At 43.6% G+C, this 26768-nt stretch overlaps 1 protein-coding gene across 2 annotated transcripts in view; it reads left to right on the forward strand.

Annotated features, from left to right (window-relative positions):
- The first annotated feature begins 973 nt into the window (after window positions 1-973).
- Window positions 974-26768, forward strand: part of SLC25A12 (solute carrier family 25 member 12) — a 58474-nt gene continuing 32679 nt past the window's right edge. Inside the window, exons 1-9 of one of the 2 annotated variants that reach the window (XM_082240146.1) lie at window positions 974-1164; window positions 3681-3734; window positions 10388-10530; window positions 14279-14394; window positions 20395-20534; window positions 22740-22886; window positions 23207-23345; window positions 24646-24739; window positions 26608-26692. In XM_082240146.1, the coding sequence (XP_082096272.1) occupies window positions 1153-1164; window positions 3681-3734; window positions 10388-10530; window positions 14279-14394; window positions 20395-20534; window positions 22740-22886; window positions 23207-23345; window positions 24646-24739; window positions 26608-26692 (930 nt within the window). In that variant the 5' untranslated portion in view covers window positions 974-1152. Of the gene's footprint in view, window positions 1165-3327; window positions 3426-3680; window positions 3735-10387; window positions 10531-14278; window positions 14395-20394; window positions 20535-22739; window positions 22887-23206; window positions 23346-24645; window positions 24740-26607; window positions 26693-26768 lie in introns of those variants that run through there. The other variant, XM_082240147.1, reaches the window with a different exon arrangement.

Here is a 26768-nt window from a genome sequence, read left to right on the forward strand (position 1 = left end):
GGAACATGATACGATAACATTTGGGATGATAAACATGATAACATTTGGAATGAGTTGATACAAAACGTAGTAGGCTATTAACATTTACATAAGCACTAGGACAATAACACTACACCAATTTACACAAGAACATATGGAAATATCGTATATTGCTTTTGGGGGGTATGTTTTCATTTTCATATGTATCTTTGTTGTTGTTGTTTATTTATTGAGTTTATATACCACGCTGTACCCTGAGGTCTCAGGGCGGAAAGATCACAACATATATAATCAGAATAAAAACAACAACCCAATAACATCTCCCCCCCCCCGAAAAAAGCCACATTTTAAAAGGGTATATAGGATTTTGTTTTTCTCTCACTTTTCCCTCTCCCCCATCACTTTATTTCTTTTTAACTGAAACCACCTTAATAAAATACAAATATTAGAAACAGGTTGGGAACAAGGAATAAAATATGAATAAAATATTTTGGGGGGAGTATTTGTTTTTTTGGGGGGGCAGCCCAGGTATAAGCCCCATCCCGCATAGTCAATCATCTGATGAGCTGCACTGCGCACTATTTGAATGGCAATGCCCATCAACTTAGGGGGGCCTGGTCCAATATGATCTATCTATCTATCTTTTTGGGGGTGGGGGTGGCAGAAGACTCCTCGGCCCCTAGGAATGGGCTCCTATGGATGGGAAGTCCCGAGAGAAGGACATCCATCTCTCGCCCCGCTTGCTGTTCCCAGTCTCCTGCCTCCAAGAGGGACCGGCAGCGCGGAGATTCCTCCCCACGGCAGCCACTACTGCTAAGGCTTCCCTTGGCGGGCCGGTGGGGAAGAGAGAGAAAAGCAAAGGGAAAAAATAACAATTTCCGGGCTGGTCTCTTTCTCTCTCTCCCACCGCGCCGCTGCTCCCAGCTCCCTCCGCCTTTGCTCTTCTATGGCGCGGCTGCGCTCGTCAGAATGCGGCGCTTAGCCTTCCGCGGCGGCGGCGGCGGCGGCCCTGGCAACGGGGTCACGGCGGGACAAGCTCCCGAGCTCGGCCGGGGATCCTTATTAACATAGGCCCCGGCTGAGGCCGCCGTGCGCCGGGCGGGGTGTCTCTCCCGGAGACTCCTCCTCCTGCCCTCCTCCTTTTCCACCACCAGCCACTTCCCCGAGCTCAGCATGGCGGTCAAGGTGACTCTCCTCCTCTCGGCTTCCTGCAAATAAGCGCGGCGGTGGCAGCAGCAGCAGCCGGTTTGCGCGGGCGGCTGCGCGGGGAAGAGGGGTCGGGGCGCGCGCGGGGGGGTGGATGGATGTGGGGGGCCCGACCCCCTTCCGCCTCGAGGCCACAGTGGCGGCAAGGGCGGGGAAGGGGGTTCCCCCCAAATGTTGGCAAGGGCGGGGTGAGGGCGGCTGAAAGACGCCCCTAGCGACAAGGGGGGGAGCCCAAGGAGGGCATAGAAGAGATAGAGATATCATGAATCTATCTATCTATCTATCTATCTATCTATTCTATCTAATCTATCTAATCTATCCATCTATCTAATTGCCAAGGGTGTCTCAAAAATCCCGATTAACGGCAGGTTTCCCATTCCCATCTGGGCTCAATCTCGCCACTGGTGGATTCATCCCCCCCCCCCCATTTCACATGTTGAAATGGGCTTCTGAGTAACTGGGCGCAGTGGGATGTTTGTTACCTCAGACCTCAGTGGGTGGGGTGGGGGTGCTTGGCAGGGTAGGTAGCCATGAGGAAAAAGATGGGGGGGTCATAGCAGTGGCGTAGCGTGGGTTGTCAGCACCCGGGGCAAGCTATTTGCGCCCCCTAACCCGTGGATTTGTGCCCCCTAACCCCCAGATGTTGCGCCTGGTGTGGCCGGCCCCCCCCTGCACCCGCCACGCTACGCCACTGGGTCATAGTCCCCCTTGTTTGCCTGGTCCACGGTCCTACGAAGCGTCTCCACCTGCAAAAGCCCCGTTCTCCCCATCTCGACTAAGCCATGTAGGATTTTAGGCGAGATCCCTTCATTGCAAGGGGTTGGACTAGAGGATCCTCAGAGTCCCCCTTTCCCAACTCTGCAGTTCTGTGATTCTGTGACCCAGTGCAAGACCATTAGTAAAGCTGATCAAAGCAGGGCAACTTAGGGATGCTTTTGTGCCCCCATCCCCTTAAATCCCCCCAAAATCCACGCGCTCGGTTCGAATGAATCTGGGCTTGTTTTCTCTCTTTGGGAGCTCAGCATGCAGTTCACACCAGGGAGTGCTAAATTAGGCTGTCATCCAAATCGGGCCTAAGGCTTCAGTGGGCCTTACCTCAAAGTAAGTGGGGTTAGGATCGCAGCCTATGCTGTTCCCATAATATTCTTCAGCGATCTGTGTATACACTTCTATTTGGTCTGCATCCAGGGCACTCCCCCCAACACTGGTTTGGGAAGCAATGTACACACAACAGTAGCCGCAATCCATATTTGTCCGGTTGTTTCTTATGAAATATTGCATTTTGATGCATTTTCTCTCCCCGCCCCCCCCCCCAGCTGCCAAACCAGTTTTGCTCTGAATTGAGAAAAAGAATAACCAGGCTGCATTTTAAGCTGGGAATATGTACACAGCCGTGGGCTATTAGTGTATGGATAAAGGAGGCCTTTAATCATCTATGCAACATTGGGGTGGTGCTTATTTTGGAATGATTAACTGCAGAGTGTGCAGATGAACTCTGAGGTATGTGTTAAAAAGTAAAAATAAGGCTTTGCCCTTGCTAAGCAACTTAGGCCTGAGGATAGCGGAGGCCTTGTAAGGCCTGTGATATCCTTGAAGACAGGGAAGGAAGGAAGCCTTTTCCCTCCACCGATGTAAAATAGAGCTTGTTATGTCAAATAGAGCTTGTTATGTCGCACTTCCTGGGACACGAGGCTGCATAGGCAAGTAAATGCTTTGCATTCCATCTTCCTGTAGGTGTGGGAGGTAAGGTGGAGCCCTCTCCTTGTCTAGCACTTACCCAGTTTCTTAGAAAGGCCTGTCTCTTTGAGGTACAGTATAGCCATACAGCAGTTAAGCAGTGTTAAAAGGAGGAGAGTGACATGAGGAAAGGGACTGTTAATTGGGATAAATAAGGTCATTGGTGTGCCTCCTCCACCCAAGGTTTGCTGGAGGTCAGTCTGGGGATCAGAGGTCCTTTGTAGGTTTTAAGAGTGTTGTAATTCATCTCCAGGAACACACCACATGCAAAGTAATACATGATATTCTGTTGCACATGCTAAATTGCAATGGCTACCGGATCTTGTTCCGGGGGTGGGGGAGGTTAGTTTATTTGCAGAGGGCTACTTGCACTTTCTGGCATGCACAATATGCCTTCACTCTTGTTGTGACTTCTTTGTAGGAGGGCAAAACTGTTTTCTGATTGGAACACTTCTGTTTTATCTTCTTAGCTTCATTGTCTGTTGTTTTAGTTTTCTTCTTGAGTTAGAAGGCTCTGTTTCTCTTTCCTTGGCAGTTCCTCCCGAGTTTGACAGCTGTCATGAGGCTTGCAATTGTTTTACTGTTCAGCAACATAAACATGTGTCTGAATGTCTGGCACTCGCTCTATCATTTAGATAAGAGACTTGATATTTATTACTCTTTATCTGCATAGATTGCAGTTTAGGTTTCCCTCTTTGGTAGATGAGTAACCCGACAAGCGGAGCATTAACCTTCCCCCTTCCTTCTTGGTTTTGTAGGTTCAAACAACCCGGAGAGCAGATCCTAATGAGCTTCGCAACATATTTTTGAAGGTAAGTGACTGTTTTTTGATGTTGTTAGAGTTCTATATTTTTAGCTTTAGTCATTTCCCATGCTTTCTTGGTGTGCTGGAAAATGGTGCGTGAATTTCTGCAAAGGGCTCTCTCATTCTTTGCTATGCTCAGCGTGATCCTGGAAGTGGCACATCAGTGGCATTGAGATTAGGACCGCTTGGGAGCAGCCAGTGAGGCCATTAGCCTGATTTTCCTGTTCACAGGCTAGGCAGATGGAGTGACCACAGGGTGTTTCTGTAGATCTGGTGTGGGAGGGAAATCAGTGGTCCTCAGCTTAATTTCTTGGCCAGATTTCAGGAAGCCTCCTCAGGTGATCAGTTCAGTCCTCTGGGAAGAGTGTTCTGTCTCCCCCAGCAGGCTGTTTAGGAGAGGGGAAGGGAGAAAGAATGGGGACCCCCCCCCATACACTTTTGGCTCTGGCCCTGCCCAGCACCAGACCACAGATATTCCCCCTCAGAGGGAATGCGGCCTTGAACAGAAAAAAAAGCAACACTCCCCCACCCTCAGATCTAAGAGGCTTCAGAGGACGATAGGCATTCTCCCTACCTGAGATATGCACATCTTAAATTGCTCTGGGGTCTATATGTTTATTAACTCCGGAGGGTTGCACAGCTACATAGGAAAGCATTTTTAAGACAGCGTGTCCTTTTACATGCAGTATTTCCCATTTTATGTCTGCACCCCATAGCATATTCTTAATGGCACTGCCTAATATGCTTTTCTGTATTTGTGTAAAGTAAATAACATGTAGTGACTTAAATGGAGAGATGTCTTCTGGAACTCAGGTTGTTCCTGCTTTCAGAACTGGGGTGCGGAGAAGAAGAGGAGGCACCTTTTGATGACTTTTCTCGTTGAGCCCCCTGTACTCCTCCAAAATCTGCTCCAGAGTGTGGGGGGAGGGACCAGAAGGTGGTAGACAGGACTGGTGGGCTGCGGTGGGAAGGGCGACCAGCCAAAATGGCCTCCCCTCCTTCTCTCTGCTGAAGTGAAAACTCTTCTACTTCCATTTGCAGATGAGCAAATCTGCATCTGAGGCAGTAGGTGTCAAAACGAGAATATAAGGCTGTGTATGCACCATAAATTCAACGCATTTAAAGAATCCTGGGAACTGTAGTTTGCTAAGGGTGCTGGGAATTGTAGCTCTTAGAGGAGTAAACACTAATTCCTGGGACTTTTTTTGTGAGAAGTCATGTGCTTTAAATGTATGACAGTGCATTGCCAAAGTTTCAAATGATACTATCCGAGACCAGGGAAAAGAGACGGCAGAAGAAGATTGGAAGAAATTTAAGAATTATCTTAAGAAATACTGTAAAATTAATGAATTTTAGAATGATGTGGTTTTTAAAATCAAATGGAGTACAGCTGTAAAGATTAAGTGAAAGGAAAGTAAGGATAATAATTAGACAAAATTAAGGGTGAGGATTTGCTGAACTAAATTTTTGAAATGGGAATGCAGAAAGGGGAGGTATGAGGAGGTCGGTGAAATAAGTTTTAAGAAAATAAGGTATTGAAACTATATTTGTTCTTTCTTTTTATTTTATTTTTGTGTTTGTATGTATTGATATGTTTGTTATAATTTGTAAAATCCTAATAAATATTTATTTTAAAAAAACAAAGTTTCAAATGATACTAATTTAGTTCCTTATTTCTGAAAGATCAGAACATTAGCAATGTGTTTTCATACAGCTAAAGTTATGCACTTCTAAACCTACGGTATTTATTGCAGTGTGCACATGCTTACTTCTTCTGTTGAAATCAAGGGGAGTTAGGATTTGGGTTTTTGTTTTTTTCATTTTGGCTAGGCTGTGCATTTAATTGCGCCTCTGTGTTTATCAACTTATTCATGACTCGGTGTGATGTGCAGGTTTGAATTTCTCAGTAGCGCAGTTGGGAGCGACCTTGTTTGTAATTCCTTGCAACTCGATCCATTGCGTCAAAATACAAAGCGCCTTGTGCTGAAACCACAGCAGGTTTCACGGGTCAGTTCTCTCTTGCTCTTTTGATTATGCAATGCTGTGATCCCTAAAGGGTGTGCATTCCGGCCTAAATTTGGCTACCCTTGGAAATGGAGGCAAGGGAAGGTGAAGATCATTAAGTGAAACACAGTTCATATGACCATTTCCAGAGGGGTAGCCGTCTTGGTCTGCCACAGCAACATCAGCAAAGAACTTTGTGGCCCATTAAAGTGTAACAAGTTTCACTAGGGCAGAAACAGTCCACTTCATCAGAAGCATGAAGTATAATGCTCAGATGCCGATATATATACATCTGAAACGGGGCGGGGAGTTTAAAGCAGTCAGGAGCAGACTTTGATGAATTTGTTGCTGCTGTTGGCTTTATTTATATGCTATTGTGTTTGATATTATAGTGATGGCAGTGTTTGTTTATTTTTGTTTTTAATGCTGTTGTTATTATTATTATTATTATTATGAGTCGCTTTGAGCCCAACATTTGTTGCTGGAAAAGCAGAATACAAATATCAAATCAAACAAGAGCTCATGTGCTCACTTTTTTTTTGCCTCTAATGTAATATTTATGTCAATTTCTCTGTATATCCATGATGTGTCTTATAAAGTGCAATTTATTATGCCTAATACCTGTCGAGTTGGATCAAAAGTTGAAGTGAAGTGGGATGCATGCCTTTGTGATTGGGATTCCTGAAGTGAGGTCAGAAACATTTGAAAGGAAATTGGTACTTTTCATGTGATGATTAAATATTATGTTTTGTTCAGCCTTTGGAATAGGTATGTTAAAGTAAATGGCAGGATTGAGGAATTGTTATGAAAAGCTGCATATAGGCACAATACAAAGTTGATTTGAATAAGGATAAAACAAATGGAAAATATCATTTTTAAACAAACAAACAAACCCTGTCTTTATTTTCCCTCTCACTCTCTCTCTGCCTCACACACACCTATTGCTCTGTGCTTTATAGCTGTCTCCTTCTTGTGACAAAGGCAACACCTAGATCCCTTAGTCTAATAATACACAATAAGAGCTTTCTTAAGCAGTCAGTTTAGAAAGTTCAGGCTTCCCTCTCATCATAACAATTCAAAGCAACCTTTCCCAAGCTGGTGCCTTCCCATCAGCCCCAGCATGCATGTTGACTGGAGCTGATGGGAATTGTATTCCAAAACATCTAGAGAGCACCAGTTTTGGGAAGGCTGCTTTAAAGCGATATCAAAACTTCCTCCTCCTTAGAGTGGTGACTCTGGGTGTCCTCTCCCTTCTTGGGGTTGTGGCAAGTGCCCGGCGTCTCCAACCTACGGTTACCCTATGCCAGGCATAGGCAAACTCTGCCCTCTAGATGTTTTGGGACTACAACTCCCATGATCCCTAGCTAACGGGACCAGTGGTCAGGGGTGATGGGATTTGTAATCCCAAAACATCTGGAGGGCTGAGTTTGCCTATGCCTGCCCTATGCCCTAAAGAGTCAGGCGGTTTGCCAGTCTATTGCTGCCTGTGAGGTTTGCCACCCTGTGTACCTCTGTATCCAGCATACACACATTGCTGAATCTTTTCCTCCCCTCAAGTCTGTCATTTTTTAAATTTTACTTTTATTTCTATGTCGTTTTTCATTCGAATGAATCCCAAAGCGGCTCACAAACAATAAATAACAACAACATGATAGAACTTCCCCCCAATAAGCCATGCTTTTCTTGGCGCCTCAACCATTTGTGCCGTTAAGTGTCTTAATATTGCAGCTGCATGGGAACCCTGACTTCGGTTACATCTATAAATAAGTAGATGAGTAAATGCCCACCATGCATTGCTAAAGTGCAACTTGCAATTCACTTCAGTAGAAGCTGCACAACAGGGGAGGTTGTTACTTCGGAGACTACCCTGGTTTGGTGACTGTAAAAGTCTTAAAATACTAAATAGTTTCAGGGAAAGAAAGAGGGAGAGGAATCGAATGTTAAAAATGTAAACTCCCCCTTCCTGATTTTTTTTTTTGGTAGGATTTCTGGAAGCTGATTTTTAACATTTGAAATAGTTGCAGAGTTATTGTTGGGTTTTTTACGGTTAATTTTCCTATTTTGGTTTGGCCCCCAAACCCTTTTAGTTAGAAGTCAGTCCTATTGCATTAAAGGAAATTTCAAAAACCAGTTTGAGTCTCGTTCACATAAGAATCTTCTTATTTTTGTTGTTGTGACATAGGGCAACCCAAGATATAAAATGCTATTTAATTGTCAGATTGTATAATAAAACATATTTCATATATGAAAACTATATTTCAGGCTGTAAGCCTTCATTAGATAAATAATTTTCTACTATAAGTTTCTGATTGGCCCATCGTTACCAAGGATTTGAGCGACACTGTGATTTTGTTTCTTAGCAAGATTTACAAGGCCTCCTCTTTCCCCTTTGTGAATGCGCTCTGAAAACATCTCTTCAGAAGGATTGTTACGATAAATTTTACTAACTTATATTTGTACAGTTTTATGGAGATTTAATTTTTTTTTTTTTGCTATATTTAAACTTTCTCTTGTTTTTTGACTTGTGAGCTGCTTTGGAGTAATTATGCACACAAATTAATTTTGAAAGCAGAATACAAACGAGTATGTAAAAAAGCACCAAATAAACAATTAATACCTCTTATACCTTATAAAACAATTGATTTTTTTAGTCGGTGTGCTAATAAGATGATTAAAAGCTGGCTGACGCAAATCTGTACCAAAAATGCTGCACACGAATGGCTTAATTATTTTCTCAGGCTCCAGCAATTTGTATGGTTTCCAACACCATTCTAAATCTTATGACCTTTTCTCAGAGTGTTTCCATTAGTTAGCAGTGCAGAATTTTACCTGTGGAAAATAGAGAATTGTTTTACTTTTCAGCTCAATTTCCAGGTACAACTCAACGACACTTGAATTCAACAACACTTATTTCACGTCTTACCAGTGGCTAGAGTAGTCTGTCCCTCTTTGGTGGGAGATAGTTCAGCTTATGTACACCAGGAAAGTGTTACTGAAAAGCCCTGGCACAAATAAACAAAATAGTCAGCTGAAATCCTTTTTTTAAGAATGCAAAGAGAGCCCTCCTGGATCAGACCAAGGGCCCGAGCCTTCTGTTCTCGGAATGGCCAACCTAATGTCTCAAACAGAGCATAAATGCAACAGCACACTTGCCACTTGTAATTACCAGCAACTAGTACAGAGTCAGGGACGTGGGTGGTGCTGTGGGTTAAACCACAGAGCCTAGGACTTGCCGATCAGAAGGTCGGCGGTTTGAATCCCCGCGACGGGGTGAGCTCCCGTTGCTTGGTCCCTGCTCCTGCCAACTTAGCAGTTCGAAAGCACATCAAAGTGCAAGTAGATAAATAGGTACCGCTCTAGCGGGAAGGTAAAGGGTGTTTCTGTGTGCTGCTCTGGTTTGCCAGAAGCGGCTTAGTCATGCTGGCCACATGACCTGGAAGTTGTACGCCGGCTCCCTCGGAAAATAAATTGAGATGAGCGTCGCAATCCCAGAGTCGGTCACGACTGGACCTAATGGTCAGGGGTCCCTTTACCTTTACTAGTACAGAGCCATGTCTTGACCAGCTGCCCATAGTACACTGCTGAGGTCTCATACACTTGTTTGGCAAAGCAATTCCACAGAGTGGACTCCACAGCAGAGAATAGCCCTAATCCTAGTTGACACCAGCCTCTCGTAACAAAGTCTGACCTGGAGCAGGGCCTTGGATGATGGTTGGAGCATACAGGGAGGAATGTATGGAAGAAGGTACCCAGGTTCCAAGCTGTTAAGGACTTTAAAGTTTAACACCACTGCTACTGAAAAGGAACTTACGTGAAACTCAGCTTGTGAGTGGAAGTACAGTCATACCTTGGGTTAAATATGCTTCAGGTTGAGTTTTCAGGTTACGCTCTGCAGCGACCTAGAAGTAACGGAACGCGTTAATTCCGGGTTTCACCGCTCGCGCATGCGCATACGCTTAAAATGACGTCACGCGCGGAAGCGGTGAATCACGACCCGCAGACGTGGGTTGCGTTCGCTTTAGGATGCAAACGGGGCTCCAGAATGGATCCCGTTCGCATCCAGAGGTACCACTGTACTTTGCACATGCACAAAAGCTTCTCTAGATGCCATCATTTTTTATTAGTTATTGTAGTCTGTAATAATAATAATTTATACATACATACATACATACATACATACATACCTCACCCATTTGGCTGGGTTTCCCCAGCCACTCTGGATGGCTCCCAACAGAATATTAAAAACACAATAAAACATCAAACATTAAAAACCTCCCTAAACGGGGCTACCTTCAGATGTCTTCTGAAAGTCTGGTAGTTGTTTATTTCCTTGACATCTGATGGGAGGGTGTTCCACAGGGTGGGTGCCACTACCGAGAAGGCCCTCTGCCTGGCTCCCTGTAACCTCACTTCTCACAGGGAGGGAACCGCCAGAAGGCCCTTGGCGCTGGACCTCAGTGTCCGGGCTGAACGATGGGGGTGGAGATGCTCCTTCAGGTATACAGGGCTGAGGCTGTTTAGGGCTTTTAAAGGTCAGCACCAACACTTTGAATTGTGCTTGGAAACGTACTGGGAGATGTATTGGGCTATTGCCTACTCTGAAACAAATACTAACAATTTAGACAATCGCTATGTCCTTTTTTGTCTTTGCTGTAGTATGCCACTGTCGAACAAGATGGAGAGCATTACATGACGCCAGGCGACTTCGTGCAGAGATACCTGGGACTGTATACAGACCCCCATTTCAATCCTCAAACGGTGCAGCTGTTAGCAGGAGTGGCAGATCAGACAAAGGATGGGTAAGGAACCAACCAGTACATTCCTAACAATTGATTGGAAATTATGTTGTTTAGGCTACAATCCGAAGGTGAAAACTGCACATAGGCATAGATTTCTCTTGGAAGTTTTGGCCACAGGGCCGAAGAGGCTACCATCTTTTTGGTTTTACAAGCCAATCAATTCTGCTGCTGCCAGAACTACAGTAGCAAAAATGACCAAGACAGTAGCATGCATAGCCTGGATAGTTCCGCTGGTTATCAGCGTGGTGCTGATAACACCAAGGTTGCAGGTTCGATCCCCGTATGGGACAGCTGCGTATTCCTGTATTGCAGGGGGTTTGACTAGATGACCCTCAGGCTCCCTTCCAACTCTACCATTCTATGATCTCTGGCGTGGTTTTGATCTGTGGACATGAAGCACCATGTTTGGATTGTTTCCATACGTTCCAAGTGATTGATTTTAACATGTCAGGTTTTTCTCCAAGCCTGCTATGAGGAGACCAGGAAGAAAAATATAGGCAAGGGAAGAACACTTTGTGGCAGTCTTTTAGATATTGGGCAGGATACACCTAACCAGTCTCATCAGCGGAAGCCCTTCGCAATAGGGCTTCCCCCCTTCTTCCTCCCCCAAAATTGACTCTGGGGAGGTCAGGATAACCCCAAGAACAGCCCAGGTTCTGCCAAACTGCATTGCTTGCACAGATGGAACGACGGAAAGAGCATAGAGTGGTATAGAATAGAGCATCGAGTTGCCATAGAATGTGGGGATTGACCCTGAAGCCTGACTTACAAACAAGGAAATGATGCATTCAGTTCACTCGCTCATTTACAACTACTCTGGAGAAGTTGTGTTTCCCTTTTTATATCAGGTTCCTAGTCAGAGACTTTGATTCTGGGGTCCTCCGAATCCAGGCTTAGGAAAGGGAGGAAATGTCACGTGACCTTTGTGGCAGGAGGTCTCTCTAACTCCCACACATCAAACCAGGGAAGGCTCCTCCAAAACGTGATCTATTAGGGAGAGAGACACTAATCGCTATATGCAGCAAGAAACGATTTGCCTAATCAAGAGAAGGTCATGCCGTACAGCGCTTTTAAAACATTACTTATGGACAATATTCTTTGTTGCTTAAATTGCTTTCACAGAATGTCCACTCTTCTCAAACATAGCCTTTTAACCCACTTGGTTTCAGAGCAGCCTTGCCCTGCCTCCCCTTCTCTGGTCTCTTTCTGTGGCTCTCCAAATTTATTTTAGCAGGGAAGTGCCAGTGTTGTTGGACAATAGCCAACAAGTAAACATACATGGGAGCAGAGGCCGCTGGGGCCATCAGAGAGCAGTGATAGAGAGACAATTAAAGGTTACTGTTAAAACAAAAAAGCAATATTCTCCCCACCCCCTATTTTTTCTTTTTCTTTTTGCTAAATGTCCGATTTTCATTTATGTGGAATTAAAAGCCCCTTATATTCTTTAGGGTTATTTCGTGTGCACATATGACCCCTGATGTTATTCTGAATGCTGTTATTTCCCTTACTGCTCTGGTTTAGTATCTTCTATTTTTATTATTATTTGTGGCAAGCCCTGTGCAGCTCTGCCAAAGTGTGCATATGCTGAATGTCCTTTGTCTTACAATGGATGCAAACCGTGGCCTTCTGCTTTCGCCCCTGAAGCCATGGCTTTCCAAAGTGTGAAGTGAGGCCCAAAAGAGGCATCAACTCAAGCTTGGGCAATGTGGTACCCTCCAGATGTTGTTGGACTGTAGTTCCTATCACCCTTGTCCCTTGGACTCTGCTGTCTGGGACTGATGGGAGTTGTATGCAGCAACATCTGTGGAGGCACTACATGTTGGAATACTGCTGGGAAGACCGGGGCGTCAGGCAGGCCCCCAGATGTCTCTGGACAATCACTGCCAGCCAGTCTTCCTTGGAACAGCATCAAACAGCGACACGAGTCTCAGATACGTTTAGAGACCCTTGCACGCTCTGTTAGCAGAGTGCGTAAATCACCTCACAGCAAAAGAGGCAGACAGAGGCAGATGTGCAAGCATATCTACAGCATTTATTGAGCATAGTTCAGGAACAAAGGAAAAAACATGTCTGCATCCCTTCGTGTCCGGCAAAACAGCAGTAACACAAAAGCTACATACAATGGAAGTTCCCAGCAGACAGTGCTGGGAGTAAACAGGCATGTGATACACAACAGCCATGCCTGACCCTTTTAAGGTGGAACGGAACTATATCCTAACACTACATTGGCTACCGCCGCTGTCACGATTGCTGTAAGAGGTGCAAGAACCTTGTTGTCCCGCCTTTGATTTTGACCATCGTTTGCTTTGCAGTGGAAGCCGTGTGAGATGGGGCAGCAAGGATCTTAATGTATCCTCAATGTGAGGATAATGTCGGAATCAACTCAGTGTGTGATTTAAAATGCTGTAGTTTAGAATTTATACCCAGGCTTCCATTGCCTATTGTTGTGTGTCTTTTGATTAGTGGTTGTCATTGACCTGTTCATAACATAGACAGCTGTTCATGTTACTTTCCAAAATGCAACATTTCTTATAAAGAAGAACTGACAGCATCAATCCTGTGCTAATTCAGTATGATCAGATGCACAGCTTTCCTTCATCCTTGACTAAATTAGTGAAAATCTACGTTCCTTTCTTATACTTAATTTCTTCCTGTTGGATTTAATCATAGGAGCATTTTAAGTGTAATTCAAAATGATTCAGAAAAGTTTCTGTTAGTTTTGTTAATGGCAGACCATTGAGTCGTCTTAACCATTCAATCAATCAATCAATCAATCAACCAACTTGCATCAATCAATCAACTTGCATAGAGAAAGTGCATCATATACATGGATCAGAAAACAACACAGAGAACGAAACATAGTAGGAGATACTTTAGGATAAAACTCTCCAGACAAAAATGGCTCTTATGGCAGTGGTCGGCAACGTTTTTTGAGGCCAGTTTTGCGGAGGTGGGTGATGTATAGGTGATGTAAATATGGAGTGTCCTGGCCAAAATGAGGGTGTTATTCCCAACCCCAATGGGGAACAGGTTTTATTGGCTGCACTGCTAAGGGTTTGGAATTCAGTCTCTAGGATTCTGCGCTTGATTGTCTGGAATGATTCCCATTACGGTGGGAGCATAAGCAGCAACTCAAGTGATAGGTCACAGGTTCTGATTTTGCTCTCAATGCAAGTTAACCATTTGGAGTGGTGGAATTCCGCCAGCATGTGGAGAGTTAAAGAAGATGGATCGGTCATGAAATGTAGGCAGAGCCAGAATTTTATAGTCGTGAGCCATGCTTTGGTTTCCAGCAGCCCTTGTCCAGTTTCCAGACACATGGCTGCATATGGCACACAATTTGGCAGCCCCAGGATTTTGCCCAGAAATTTGGATTGGCTGTGTTCCAATGACTGGTTAACTGCACCTTAACCATTCTAAACAAAATAAAAAAATCCTTCCAATAGCACCTTAGAGACCAACGAAGTTTGTTATTGGTAAGAGCTTTCGTGTGCATGTACACATCTTCAGATACGAACTTAACCATTCTAGACCCAGATGGTAGATCTGATACTGCTTATGGGCCCAGAACAGTCTCCAAGGAGCAATGGGGCAGCAGAGCTGATCTTAATTGTGGGTTATTCTTTTATGTTCAGTGTTGTAAAGCGCAACAGTGTTGGAATTTTCACTAGATCTTATTTTGCTGGTCTCTTTTTCCTCTCTCCACTTAACCCCCAATCTGAAATTTGTGGTTTCTTCTGATGTGTAGGTTGATCTCCTATCAAGAGTTTTTGGCGTTTGAATCCGTCCTATGCACACCAGATTCAATGTTCATTGTTGCTTTTCAGTTGTTCGACAAGAGTGGCAATGGCGAAGTGACCTTTGGTAAGAGCGTTAAAGATATTTCCTAAAGCAGTGCGGGAAGGTAGGGATGATAGTTCTGGCGTGTGTCCCAGAAATCTACCTCCAAATAAATACGTACTTTGAGATTCTAGTAACTAACAATTAGGTTCTTTCTTTTTCATTTTCTTAAAAGATCCTGCTGCCGCACACACATGCAACCACACAATGTGATTACTGTGGCTCATTGCATAATCAGTGGCTGAACATTCCTAAAATAGTTGCTGCAAAATTTGTTTCGTTCCAGCCACACCTAGCTAGAATTCTTTGTGAGATAGACTTGATGCTGGCTGAGTGTTCACCTCAACACATTTTCAACCCATGGGCTGTAATGGCACTTTTTGTCGCGTTGTTGTTTAGTCGTTTAGTCGTGTCCGACTCGTTGTGACCCCATGGACCAGAGCACGCCAGGCACTCCTGTCTTCCACTGCCTCACGCAGTTTGGTCAAACTCATGCTGGTAGCTTCAAGAACACTATCCAGCCATCTCGTCCTCTGTCGTCCCCTTCTCCTTGTGCCCTCCATCTTTCCCAACATCAGGGTCTTTCCCAGGGAGTCTTCTCTTCTCATGAGGGGGCCAAAGTACTAGAGCCTCAGCTTCAGGATCTGTCCTTCCAGTGAGCACTCAGGGCTGCTTTCCTTCAGAATGGAGAGGTTTGATCTTCTTGCAGTCCATGGGACTCTCAAGAGTCTCCTCCAGCACCATAATTCAGAAGCATCAATTCTTAGGTGATCAGCCTTCTTTATGGTCCAGCTCTCACTTCCATACATCACTACTGGGACAACCATGGCTTTAACTATACGGACCTTTGTCGGCAAGGTGATGTCTCTGCTTTTTAAGATGCTGTCTAGGTTTGTCATTGCTTTTCTCCCAATAAGCAGGCGTCTTTTAATTTCGTGGCTGCTATCACCATCTGCAGTGATCATGGAGCCCAAGAAAGTAAAATCTCTCACTGCCTCCATTTCTTCCCCTTCTATTTGCCAGGAGGTTATGACTTTTTCTTGTAGCCTATAGCTAATTTGAAAATAATACTGAACTGAATTGAGTCCTTCAGGGCGGGGGGCACCATTTCTTCTCCACTGTTCATATCCATTGCCTGCACCCCGCCCTGCCCCGCCCCAGGTGCTGCTTCGATCCAACCAATCAGGGAGCACATAGCAGGTATAGGTGACTTTTATGAGGACCAATGTAGCTGAGTGACAAGTGAGAGGCATGTTTTCTTGGACTCCGGTGATCCTGACCAGTCTGGATTGCTTTGCTTTTCCATTAAGCAGGCAAAGCCCTTGCACACTAATTAGGGGAGGGGTGGAGCTCAGCTGCACATCATCTCATTGTTGATTACCTCCTTTAACCTGTCAGTTCGCAAGCACTTTGCCGGTTTAAAGGAGGCAATCTGCAGTACGATCCCTCCCTCCCTCAATCAATTTGCAAGCATTTTGCCCAAAGAGGAGGGCGAGGAATTGCAGTGTGTATATCGCCTCCTTTTATCTTGCAAAGAGCTTCCAGATTGACAGCTTAAAGGAGGCGCGCGGCGCAATACTCTGCCGTAGCCAAGACCTGCAGGGCCATGCGCCAAGCCCCTCTTGCCTTGTGCACCTGGCTCCACCGCTGACAGCGCCCAGGAACTGTGTCAGCTGGAGGTGTCAGTGAGCTCGCCTGAAAGCAGTGAGCACTGGTGGTGGGGAGGAGACGGAGGGTGGCTGAGTGGGGTGGGAATGGCGCTGAGTGGAAAGGTGTAGGAAAGAGGGGAGCAGCCGGTCTGCCGGAAGATGGAAGGCTCCCTTCCAGGGCTGACCGACCTCGCGCCAGTGGAAACAAGTCAATCTCCCAGGCAGGCAAAGGAGATGACTAGATAGGATTCTTTGATGCGAGAACCATCCTGCATTGATCTCAGTAGGGTGCTGTTCCTCTCCCCGTTCCCCTTTGGTGTACACGACCGTCAGAGCATTATGGGGAATGGGGAGGAAGTACGTCTGGCCTTCCAGCTCCTCTTGTCTGCCCGCCATAAGTTGCTCTTTTTTTAAAAAATATTTTTTATTGGTTTTACAAAACTTTTTATAGACAATACAAACAAATAGAGAAACAAACAAACATGTATAATTTCATATCCTTTTTTCATAAACCTCACTTCTCTGACTCCTCCAAACCTCCCCTTTCTACATCCCAATTTCCAAAATTATTTCAGCAAATCCTAAACTTAATTTTATCAAATTTGTCCCTTATTTATTCTTTTCTTTTACTTAAGTTGCTCTTGCCCTGGAGATGCAAGAAAATCCCTTTAAACTTAATGGTTCCTCACCCCCTTTCAATTCAGTTAAAAAAACAACAGCTACTTTAATGAAAACAAATACATTATCCTTTAGCTTTGATAAAGATAAAGAGATGGGGGATAAATTCCATTCAGTTCACATTTGCAGGTAAACCTATTTAAATCACACTTCCCTTTTTTTAAAAAAAACATTTAATTGGTTTTTCAGATTAAAGTTCTACAATCACATACAACATAAAAACAAGATTCCGAAGAATCTCCTGGACTTCCCTCCTCTCCTTTGTGGGTCCTATTGTTAATCATTTCCCCCTGCATCTTTTTATGATTATCCAAATCTTTTACCTCTCCATTGTGTCCAAAATTCACCATTAAACTTCAAGTGTTATTCCAATCCTACTAGCTGTTTACAATGGTTTTTAAGATTTTATTATTATTTTCCCCATTCCTTATTCCTGATTCTTCTGGTCAATGTAGCCATTTCGGCATAATCCATCAACTTAATCTGCCATTCTTCTCTGGTAGGGACTTTATCTTCTTTCCATCTAGAGATCAATTATGTTTTCTGAAGAGAAGATTCACCCTAATAATTTGCCTGGTTCACTTTGTAGTGGTTTTCCTGAAGTTACTGGTATTTACATGGATTTTGGATTTCTCTTGCATATCGCCTGGCATTGAATTGCCTGCATTGTAACTGCCTAAAGCTTCAACTATGGATAAGAAACTATATCTCGTTATTTGGAATTTTATAGTGGAATTGTCCTTATTTTCTTTTGGGAATGGACATTGATGTAAAGAAGGAAAGGAAAGTATAAACATATTTTTTAAAATATTCCTAAAATGGTTGGGCATTCTCTAAAATCCATTTTGCAGTATGAAAATGTTCTTTATTTGTACTGGTCTTGGTGTACTCAGATGTAAGTACCATATAGTTTAGTGGAGCTTACTCCCATGTAAAGGAGTGCAGGATTGCAGCCTTAATACCATGGGGTATCTTGTAGCAGATACATTGTTCCATTTTGCAAGCCGGTTACAGATAAATTGTTATTGTTGTGACTGGGATATGGTACTTAATTGTAACATAAATGCTATATATAGCATGTTGGTAAAGGCACTCTGTTGCTATATATATAATTTTGACTTTAAATTAAAGGTTTGCATCTTTCTTAGCAATACGTTTCTGCTTGATAGGAGCTGTAGCTTATCTCTCCACTCTTCTGCTCTGTAGGGATTTGGTTATTTAATGTATATTAATAGCAATCAAATAATGTAATTTTTCTTCTTGCACAATATGGGTAATTAAATTAAGGAATTGGAATTTTAAAGCCAGGCCTTTCAAAATCTATGATTAGAGGGCTGGCAGGGTCGAGAAGGTCATTGCAACAATTCCCTCCTTCAGTTAACATCAGCTCCCCACAGACTTAAATTATCTATTATTTGCCCTTTGAATGCAAAGTTTAAAACGATAAAAAATGGAGAGATGTCGTTTTAAAACTAATGTACAAATAATTCACAGGTATTCTGTGGAAAGTGAAAATGCTATGCTGTCTGCCCTATGCAGTTTTGACAGATGTCTAGTGGAGCTTTTGAGATGCTTTGCTAGAGAGAATTCATTCAGGGGTTCAGCCTGTTTCTAACCCCCTCCAGACGAGAGGAGAGGAACATCTGATTCAGACGGCACTGTATTCATCTGAATGCGTCATATCTCTAACTCCCAAAGGGAAATGTCATTCGTCAGTGGGAGAGCATCTGTTTTGAATGCAGAAGGTCCCAGGTTCAGTCCCTGGCGTCCCCAGGTAGGGCTGAAAGAGAGACTTCTTGCCTGAAATCCTGGCGGTGGGAGCCAGTGTGGTGTAGTGGTTCAGAGCGGTGGACTCGTAAGCTGGTGAACCGGGTTTGCGTCTCCGCTCCTCCACATGCAGCTGCTGGGTGACCTTGGGCCAGTCACACTTCCCTGAAGTCTCTCAGCCCCACTCACCTCACAGAGTGTTTGTTGTGGGGGAGGAAGGGAAAAGGAGATTGTTAGCTGCTTTGAGACTCCTTCGGGTAGTGATAAAGCGGGATATCAAATCCAAACTCTTCTTCTGAAGAGCTGCTGCTGTCAGTCATTGTGGACAATACTGAGCTAAATGGACCCATGGTCTGAGTCAGTATAAGGCAGCTTCCCAGGTTCTCTATATCCTGAAGAGGCAGACGTGATGCATCTCCATTCAGGTATTATCTGGTCAGGACACGAAGAGTTAAGCAAATACGTTCTTCCAAAACGCCTAGCAAGTTTGAGATTTCTTACTGGTAATTTAGAGTGCAGTCCCACTCAACAGGGAAAAAAACCCATTGAATTCATTAGGTCACAGAGCTCCCGTTGCTCTGTCCCAGCTTCTGCCAACCTAGCAGTTCGAAAGCACACCAGTGCAAGTAGATCAATAGGTACCACTGTGACGGGAAAGTAAACAGCATTTCCGTGTGCTCTGTTTTCTGTCACGGTGTCCCGTTGCACCAGAAGCGGTTTAGTCATGTTGGCCACATGACCCGAAAACTCTCTGTGGACAAACACCGGCTCCCTCGGCCTGAAAGCGAGATGAGCGCTGGAACCCCATAGTCGCCTTTGACTGGACTTAGCCGTCAAGGGGTCTTTTTTTGCTAGCAAAACTGAGTTACTGTGTCGCAAAATGATGCCTGTCTAAAAAGTGTGTCGCCAACGTGAAAAGTTTGGAAAGCTCTGAGTGAGGACTTCCTTCTGAGTAGGCATGATAAGGATGCGCTGGAAATGTCTGAACATGCTAAAAGCATCTTAAACATTGACATGCTCTCTTTAAGTGTTCAGTATGAATCCATTAATGTCGGGTGATCTTATGTATGAGCGAACTAGCCCTACCCCCTTGACACTGAAATGCGCATTGGCCACATAGCCATTAAACACATTATTGGCATTGATCCAAAGGGGGTCCTATGCACGTATAGATGTGTGTCCTTGGAACTCCCTCCATGGGGATACAACAGAAATGAACCGTGAATTGGCAATGAGCATGACCACCACATGCTTCACCTTCCAGAGATGTGGGGGATAGCACTCCTGTCTGCGATACCTTCACACATTCATACTGAATGCCTGAAAAGGGCTCCTCCCTGGTTAAGATATTCTGTGCCAGAGTCATAGTTGGGGCAATGATCTGAAATAGTTAACATATTTTCTGTAATGATAATGACCCTATTCTTATACCTGTCTTTAATAGTTGCATTCACACAAGTCTCAATCAAGTCTCAATCATGCCGTGCATAGTCTGTGAAATATTATGGTGTATTTTGAGTACAGGTATTCATTGCCTTTCAATGAGGTCTTAATTTGACACGCAGAATCAAGGAACACAGCATTGATTTTATATCAGCATGCAAAGCACCAGGTATTTCTAATAAAGGAAATAAATTGCTTCTTAATTAAAACTGAATAAGGCAAAATCATGGATCTTGAAGATCTACATAGTATTAATACACAAGTAGTATTAAAATCTATTCTATACAAAGTGTGTTTTCACTCTAGAAAGATAAACAGCTCTCTAACTTGAAGTTGTAAAAAAAAAAAGTGTTTCTCTGTTTGATTGGCTCTTCTAGAAGTATGGTTTTCATTTTCTGTTCGAAGAATTTTAAGTAGGGTTTATCTTTCTCTCTCTCTTTTTCTAATTAATTTCCTTTCTCCCCTTTCCCCCTCTTTGTTTTCAAAGAAAATGTAAAAGAAATATTTGGGCAGACCGTTATTCACCATCACATCCCTTTCAATTGGGACTGCGAGTTCATTCGATTGCACTTTGGCCATAACAGGAAGAAACACCTGACATACTCGGAATTTACTCAGTTTTTGCAGGTCAGTTGCTTAGTTTCCTGTACTGTAATGATGGGTTCCTTCTCTTGTGCTCAGCAAATGTTTGCAAAGTAGAGATACAGCCCAGCTTTATACTCACAAAGGATCCAATGTTTTAAACCTTCATAGAAGCTAAAAGCTTTTATCTTGGCCAATAAACTATGAATGACTCTTCCCCCACCCCACTCCAGATATATGTTTCTCGCAAATGAAGATTGTGGGTTGTAAAACAGCCACTGTGGAAGATGAAAGTCAAGATGCATTTGGCATTTTTCATCGCATTAAGTGGACTTTCAGCCGTTGAACTTGGGATTGCTTTCCATATTGTATCCAATTTGCATTGGATCAAGTTGATTTTGGAAAACAGTTTGAGACTGTTAGATCTGAAAAAAGTTGTTTTTAAAATATTTTTCCATTGACTTGTAGGCTTTATTTGTCCTCTATTTATTTGTTTGCAAAGGGATATTGCATTAAAGAGTTGGCTAGATTTGATCTGTGTGCATCATCAGGCCACCCTTTTGTGAGTAAAAAGTATGTTGTTCTCTTGTGCTGCTTTTGTTTATTCTCTTGATCTTTTGCTGCCCTTACTCTAACCTTAAAGGACTTGCTAATCAAAATACAGTTGTGGCTGCCTTCACAGTTTCTATCTCTTTAAACAAAATGTGCTGCTGTGTTATAATAACTTGGTCCACCTCACAATATCATGACAAGAATAGTTTTCTGACACCCTGATCCTAAATGATTTTCAGTGGTTTGCCCAACATGATATGAAAAAGGAGCATGGTGGCATCCAGATTGCTGATGTTCTTGTGAGGACTGATTTTCACAAGGTTGCTTTGCCATGTGCATATTTAGTAGGTCCAAGAACACAAGCCAGCATGAAATAAAGGGCGGGGGACCCCGCTAAGTAATTTAGCAAACCATCTCCTAGCATTGGATACAACTCAGAAAAATATTGGGTTGTACTGCTGCTATGTTTGGATTGCTTTCTCACTCTGTAAAACAGCCCCTGGATAAAATTCTTTGCCAAACATGTTGAGTTCTAAAACTGGTGTAAATTATGAAAGTTTGTATCTCCAGGATCATTTGTTCAGCAACCCGTTGACCTCAGGGAGGGGTGTGTATGTCAGGGGCTCTTCCTCACAACCATAAATTTCTGCTAGATACGTGCTGTTTACTGGCTTCTGATATTTCACTAAACACTGCAACAGCCATCCTAAAAACTAGAACCTTGTATTGAACATTTTAAAAGGTAAGCTTGCCAGTCTTATCTGTGAGAGTCCAGTTTTGAGTCAATCAGTTGTATCTAATGAAGTTATCTGATTAGCACAAGGACTTCTGTCTGTTCAATAGGACTTCCTGCCCTTGTACACCCCCTGAGCTCCTCTATCTGTTCTGGGGGTTCCACCAGCCCTCCAGTGCAGAATTGGAGGGATACAAGAAATGTAGAGGGAGTCCTGTGGCTCAGGCGGATATCCTTGAGCTATCAGTTGACTCCATTGGACACAATCCAGTTGGTATTAATTGTTACCATTCATCGGTTGTATGCCTTGTATCTTATTTCCAGCTGATGAAGACTATTACAAAACATTAGTATCATTCCGGAGACACTGTCCTTTTGAGGCTTTTGAGATGTCTTCCGTTGAAACTTTTGAGAGACTATTGAGAGACTTTACTTTAGAAACTTTTGAGACGTCATCTGTTAAAACTTTGGAAAGACTATTGTGAGACTGTCCTTAGGCATCTGTTTTGGAACACACGGCTTGATGTTCCTCGCTACCTCTTTGTTACATTGTACATATGAACTTTGATTGGCTTATTCCTATTATTTAAATGATATCATTATTCTATTATATATTCTCTACTAACTATTAGCTACGTGTTGTGTTTGTATTTTTGTGATTGGATAGCCTTGTTGTGATTGGATGTGTTGTGATTGGATATCCAAGGTAATGGATAGCCTTGTGTGCCATACCCAGTGATGGTCATGTCAGTATGAACTGATAACTCATTATGGACTGGGCTGTCTTCCGGCTACTTGCAGCAACAGCTTTTCCAAAAGTGCAGGGCAGAGCACTGATCTGCACTGACTTCTGCTGGTCTTTATTTCAGCATGCATCCATGGTCAATGTGTAGATTCTGGCCATCAGTATGATGGGTATTTAGAACAAAGCTCTCAGTATATCGTTTCTTATCATATTATTTCAGGAGCTGCAGTCAGAACATGCCCGGCAAGCGTTTGCACTGAAAGACAAGAACAAAACAGGCACGATTACTGGCCTGGATTTTGGCAGCATCATGGCTACAATTCGTCCACACATGCTTACTCCTTTTGTGGAGGAGAACTTGGTTTCAGTAAGTATCAGGAAGCATGGGGCACAGGGAATGAGGACTGAGATTCAGGTTCTCAAAAATTGCAGATTTGGGATCATCCGTTGCCCAGCCAAGATTTTGTGACCTCCACAAGGATTTTCCTGGTGGGGCTTACAAGAAAGAAGGCAATAACATAAATAAGCAGGTAGAAGAAATAAGAAATCTTCCAGCAATTGGTGGAGATCTAGCTATAGCTAGTGAAATCTTCTTCTCTTACTCTCCCCCTGCAGTCCCCTGTGTGCAGGTATTTCCAGGAACTGAAACATACAAAAAAAATCCCATTTTTTTCCCTTTCCACCCAGGCTGCAGGCGGATCCATTTCTCACCAAGTCAGCTTTTCGTATTTCAACGCTTTCAATGCCTTGCTGAACAACATGGAGCTTGTTCGAAAGATATACAGCCTCATTGCAGGTGCTAGAAAAGATGTCGAGGTTACAAAAGGTAAAGCATTGTATGCCATAAACTCTTGAGATTACTGAAGCTGGAGCAATACTTGGCCCCTGTTACTCATTGACAGAGTATCTAGTTTGCCTGCTGAAGATCTGTATTCAGTCCACAGTTAGGAGGACCAGGTAGCTGGCGATGGGAAACACCTCCACCTGAGACCTGGGGGAGCCCTGGCCAGTCAGTCTGACCTGATGTAAAGCAACTGATCAAGTATCTATGATACATATCACCTAGGTGAGCAAGCTTCCCCATGCATGGAGCCCATGTAATATCCCTCATCCCTTGAAATGAATGGGCTGAAGAGCTCCATTACTGCATCAGAACTTCAGCAGCTGCAAAAGATAGTTGACTCAAGGCAGGCATAGGTAAACTCAGCCCTCCAGATGTTTTGGGACTACAACTCCCATGATCCCTAGCTAACAGGACCAGTGGTCAGGGATGATGGGAATTGTAGTCCCAAAACACCTGGAGAGCCGAGTTTGCCTATACCTGACTTAAGGCAACAGTCCATGCTCTGCCAAGGTCAATTGTACATTTGCAAACTTATACCCCGCCTCTTAACTACGAGAGCCCCCAAGGCAGCAGCTTACAATACAAAATATGCATTAAATCAAACGGTAAAAATACACAGAAATTTAGAGCTAACAACTAGAGTCACAGTAAAATATTTTGGGGTTGTAAGATCTCACAGGGGGGAAGAAAGGATGGAAGGTACCAATGTTAGAAATAAGGAAAGGCTGTTCATGTATGTAATTACAGCAGCGAGAATTATTGTGGCAAGGAATTGGAAAAGTGAAATACTACCAACGATAACAGATTGGCAAATACTCATGATAGCATGATCTGTAAAAGGCCCACATAGGCTGCCTGCTTTTTCTGTATTCTAGTAACTGAAAATATAATTTGTTAAGGATTCCTCTTGGGCATGTAGCCCCTTAAACTTAATTTGAGTTGGTATTTAGTTCTTTCTTTTTCAATGGCTGGGTCCGGTCTTGGATATTTTAGAGCAGAGCTCTAGAAGAGAGTGCCTCTGACCATATGCAGAGTACTTTTCTCTCCCTACTGAAGAGCTGCAACCCACCTGTGATTAGGAGAAGTATGTCCAGGGCAAAATTATGTGATTGGATCTCAAAAATCTAACAAATTTTAGAGCAAACTGCGTTCATTTCACCCTGGTATTTGGATTTTGCTCCCATAATGTTAAGCCAAACTGTAGATTGTGTATTTAAAAGTTCCAATAAGTTATGCATAATTAGTTTGTGTTTTTTTGTTTTAACCCGTTGCTTTAAAACAGAGGAGTTCTCTCAGTCTGCAATCAAATTTGGACAAGTTACACCTTTGGAGATCGATATCCTTTTTCAGCTCTCCGATTTGTATAATGCCTCAGGGTAATCTTAACTTTTTTTGTTATATTAATGTTTCTAGAGTGTTGTCATTAGATGGAGGTTGTTGTTGTGTGTGGTTTTTTTTAACTGACAACTGCGGGATGGAAATTCTGTGCACACGGTGTGGTCTTGAGATGGTGTGTATGCGCGCCACTCAGTGTATATGCAATATGACATGGGGCTAGGGCAACATATTGTTGGGATACTGCCAGGGAGACAAAGGCCATCCTGCCCCCACGTCAATTCCGGACGATCCATAGATCTCCCGTAGAAACGCAGTATCAGTCAATTAGCGACACAAGCCTCAGAAACAGCATTCCACATTCCAAGGACTGTGCACGCCCTTTGCAGAGTTCGCACAACGAAAGATGCACTCAGGAGAGCATTATTTACAACTTTATTCAGCGATGGTCAGAACAAAGAAAAAACATGACTGCCTGCTTCGATGTTCAGGCACACAGAGAGAATGAAAGCTATGTACAAAAGAGAAACTTCCTGTAAGCCGGAAGCACGCAGACTGTGACTCAAACAACAGCCTGCTCCCTTTTTAAGGTGGAACGGAAATATCCTAACACATTTGCCTATATCTGTGCACTCATTCACCTGGTTACCACAGATCCCTCCCTTGCTTTTGAGGGTAAAAGTTTACAGTGTATGTTCAGTCCATAGCTGTCAACCTTCCCTTTTTGGCGGGAAACTCCCTTATTTCAGCGCCGTTTCCCGCTGCTTCCTGCTGCTATCCCGGATTGTTAGATAACCCATAGACTGTCCCCAGGACAGGTGAGGCTACTGATCCCTTATTTTCGAGGCTGCTGATTCCTTATTTTCAAATCGGAAAGTTGACAGCTATGGTTCAGTCTTTTATTACTTTATGCACATGGAGGACTGCACATGGGTTCGGATTCCTACTCGGCCATCATGAAGCTCACTGGGTAACACTGGGTCAGTCTTACTTATCTCACAGGGTTGTTGTGAGGATAAAATGAAGGGCAGAACCAAGGGTGCTGCCACGAGCTCCTTGGAAGAAAGTCTGGATTGGCTGCAGGAGCTTCCTGCACTCAAGCAGAAGCTGTGTCGGACGTTCGGCTTCCGAAAAATGTTCACAAACCGGAACACTTACATACTTCCAGATTTGTGACATTCAGGAGCCGATTTGTTCGGCAACTAAGCTGTTCAGGAACCAAGCTTCCACTGCAATACCTCTTTGCAAGTATAAAAACTAGCATATTGCAGAGAAGGATGATTGTAGAATCTTGTTGTAGAATCTTTCCCTGTGATGTGCTAGTTTTCTGTGTACAGGGATGAGTATTTGATGGGTGAGTTTGGGCAATAATAGCTCAGGTTAATAAATCAAGATATGAACAAGCCTTTTGCTCATGCAAGGAGTCTCTTTGCATGAACTTAAATAAATAATAATAATAATAATAATTTTGTATACCCCGTCCATTTTTCTGGGTTCCCCCAGCCATTCTAGGCGGCTTCCATACAATAGTCCTTCAGACATTAAAAGCTTCCCTAAAGAGGGCTGCCTTCAGATATCTCCTAAAAGTCTGGTAGTTGTTTTTTCCTTTGACATCTGGTGGGAGGGCGTTCCACAGGGTGGGTGCCACTACCAAGAAGGCCCTCTGCCTGGTTCCCTGTAACTTAAACCAGGAAGCCTCAAACAACCATAGTTTCTTGTTTCATCAGAACTGGAGAAACTATGTTTTTGGAATAAGCCAGGGCATTAAGTCAACTTCAAACCATGATTTAATATCCTGGCAGGGTCCAAAGCTCTGTAGGCTGAGGTATGGTAGTCTGAAATGTGCCGGATGGGTTTGGGCTTGCTGTTACGTTTAACAGGGATTTCTTTTCCCTGGTCTTGAATGCAGACGCTTGACGCTGGCAGACATTGAGAGAATAGCTCCCTTGGCTGAAGGAGCCTTGCCTTACAACTTGGCAGAACTTCAGAGGCAGGTAGGTACCTTCAAGAAAATATGGAAGCCAGCCAATCCCAGTAAACTTTATGGTTATGGCTTTTTAAGCTAGGGCT

The sequence above is a fragment of the Podarcis vaucheri genome (genome assembly GCF_965113315.1).
Source record: "Podarcis vaucheri genome assembly, chromosome: 1".
In the NCBI taxonomy this organism is placed as follows: Eukaryota; Metazoa; Chordata; class Lepidosauria; order Squamata; family Lacertidae; genus Podarcis; species Podarcis vaucheri.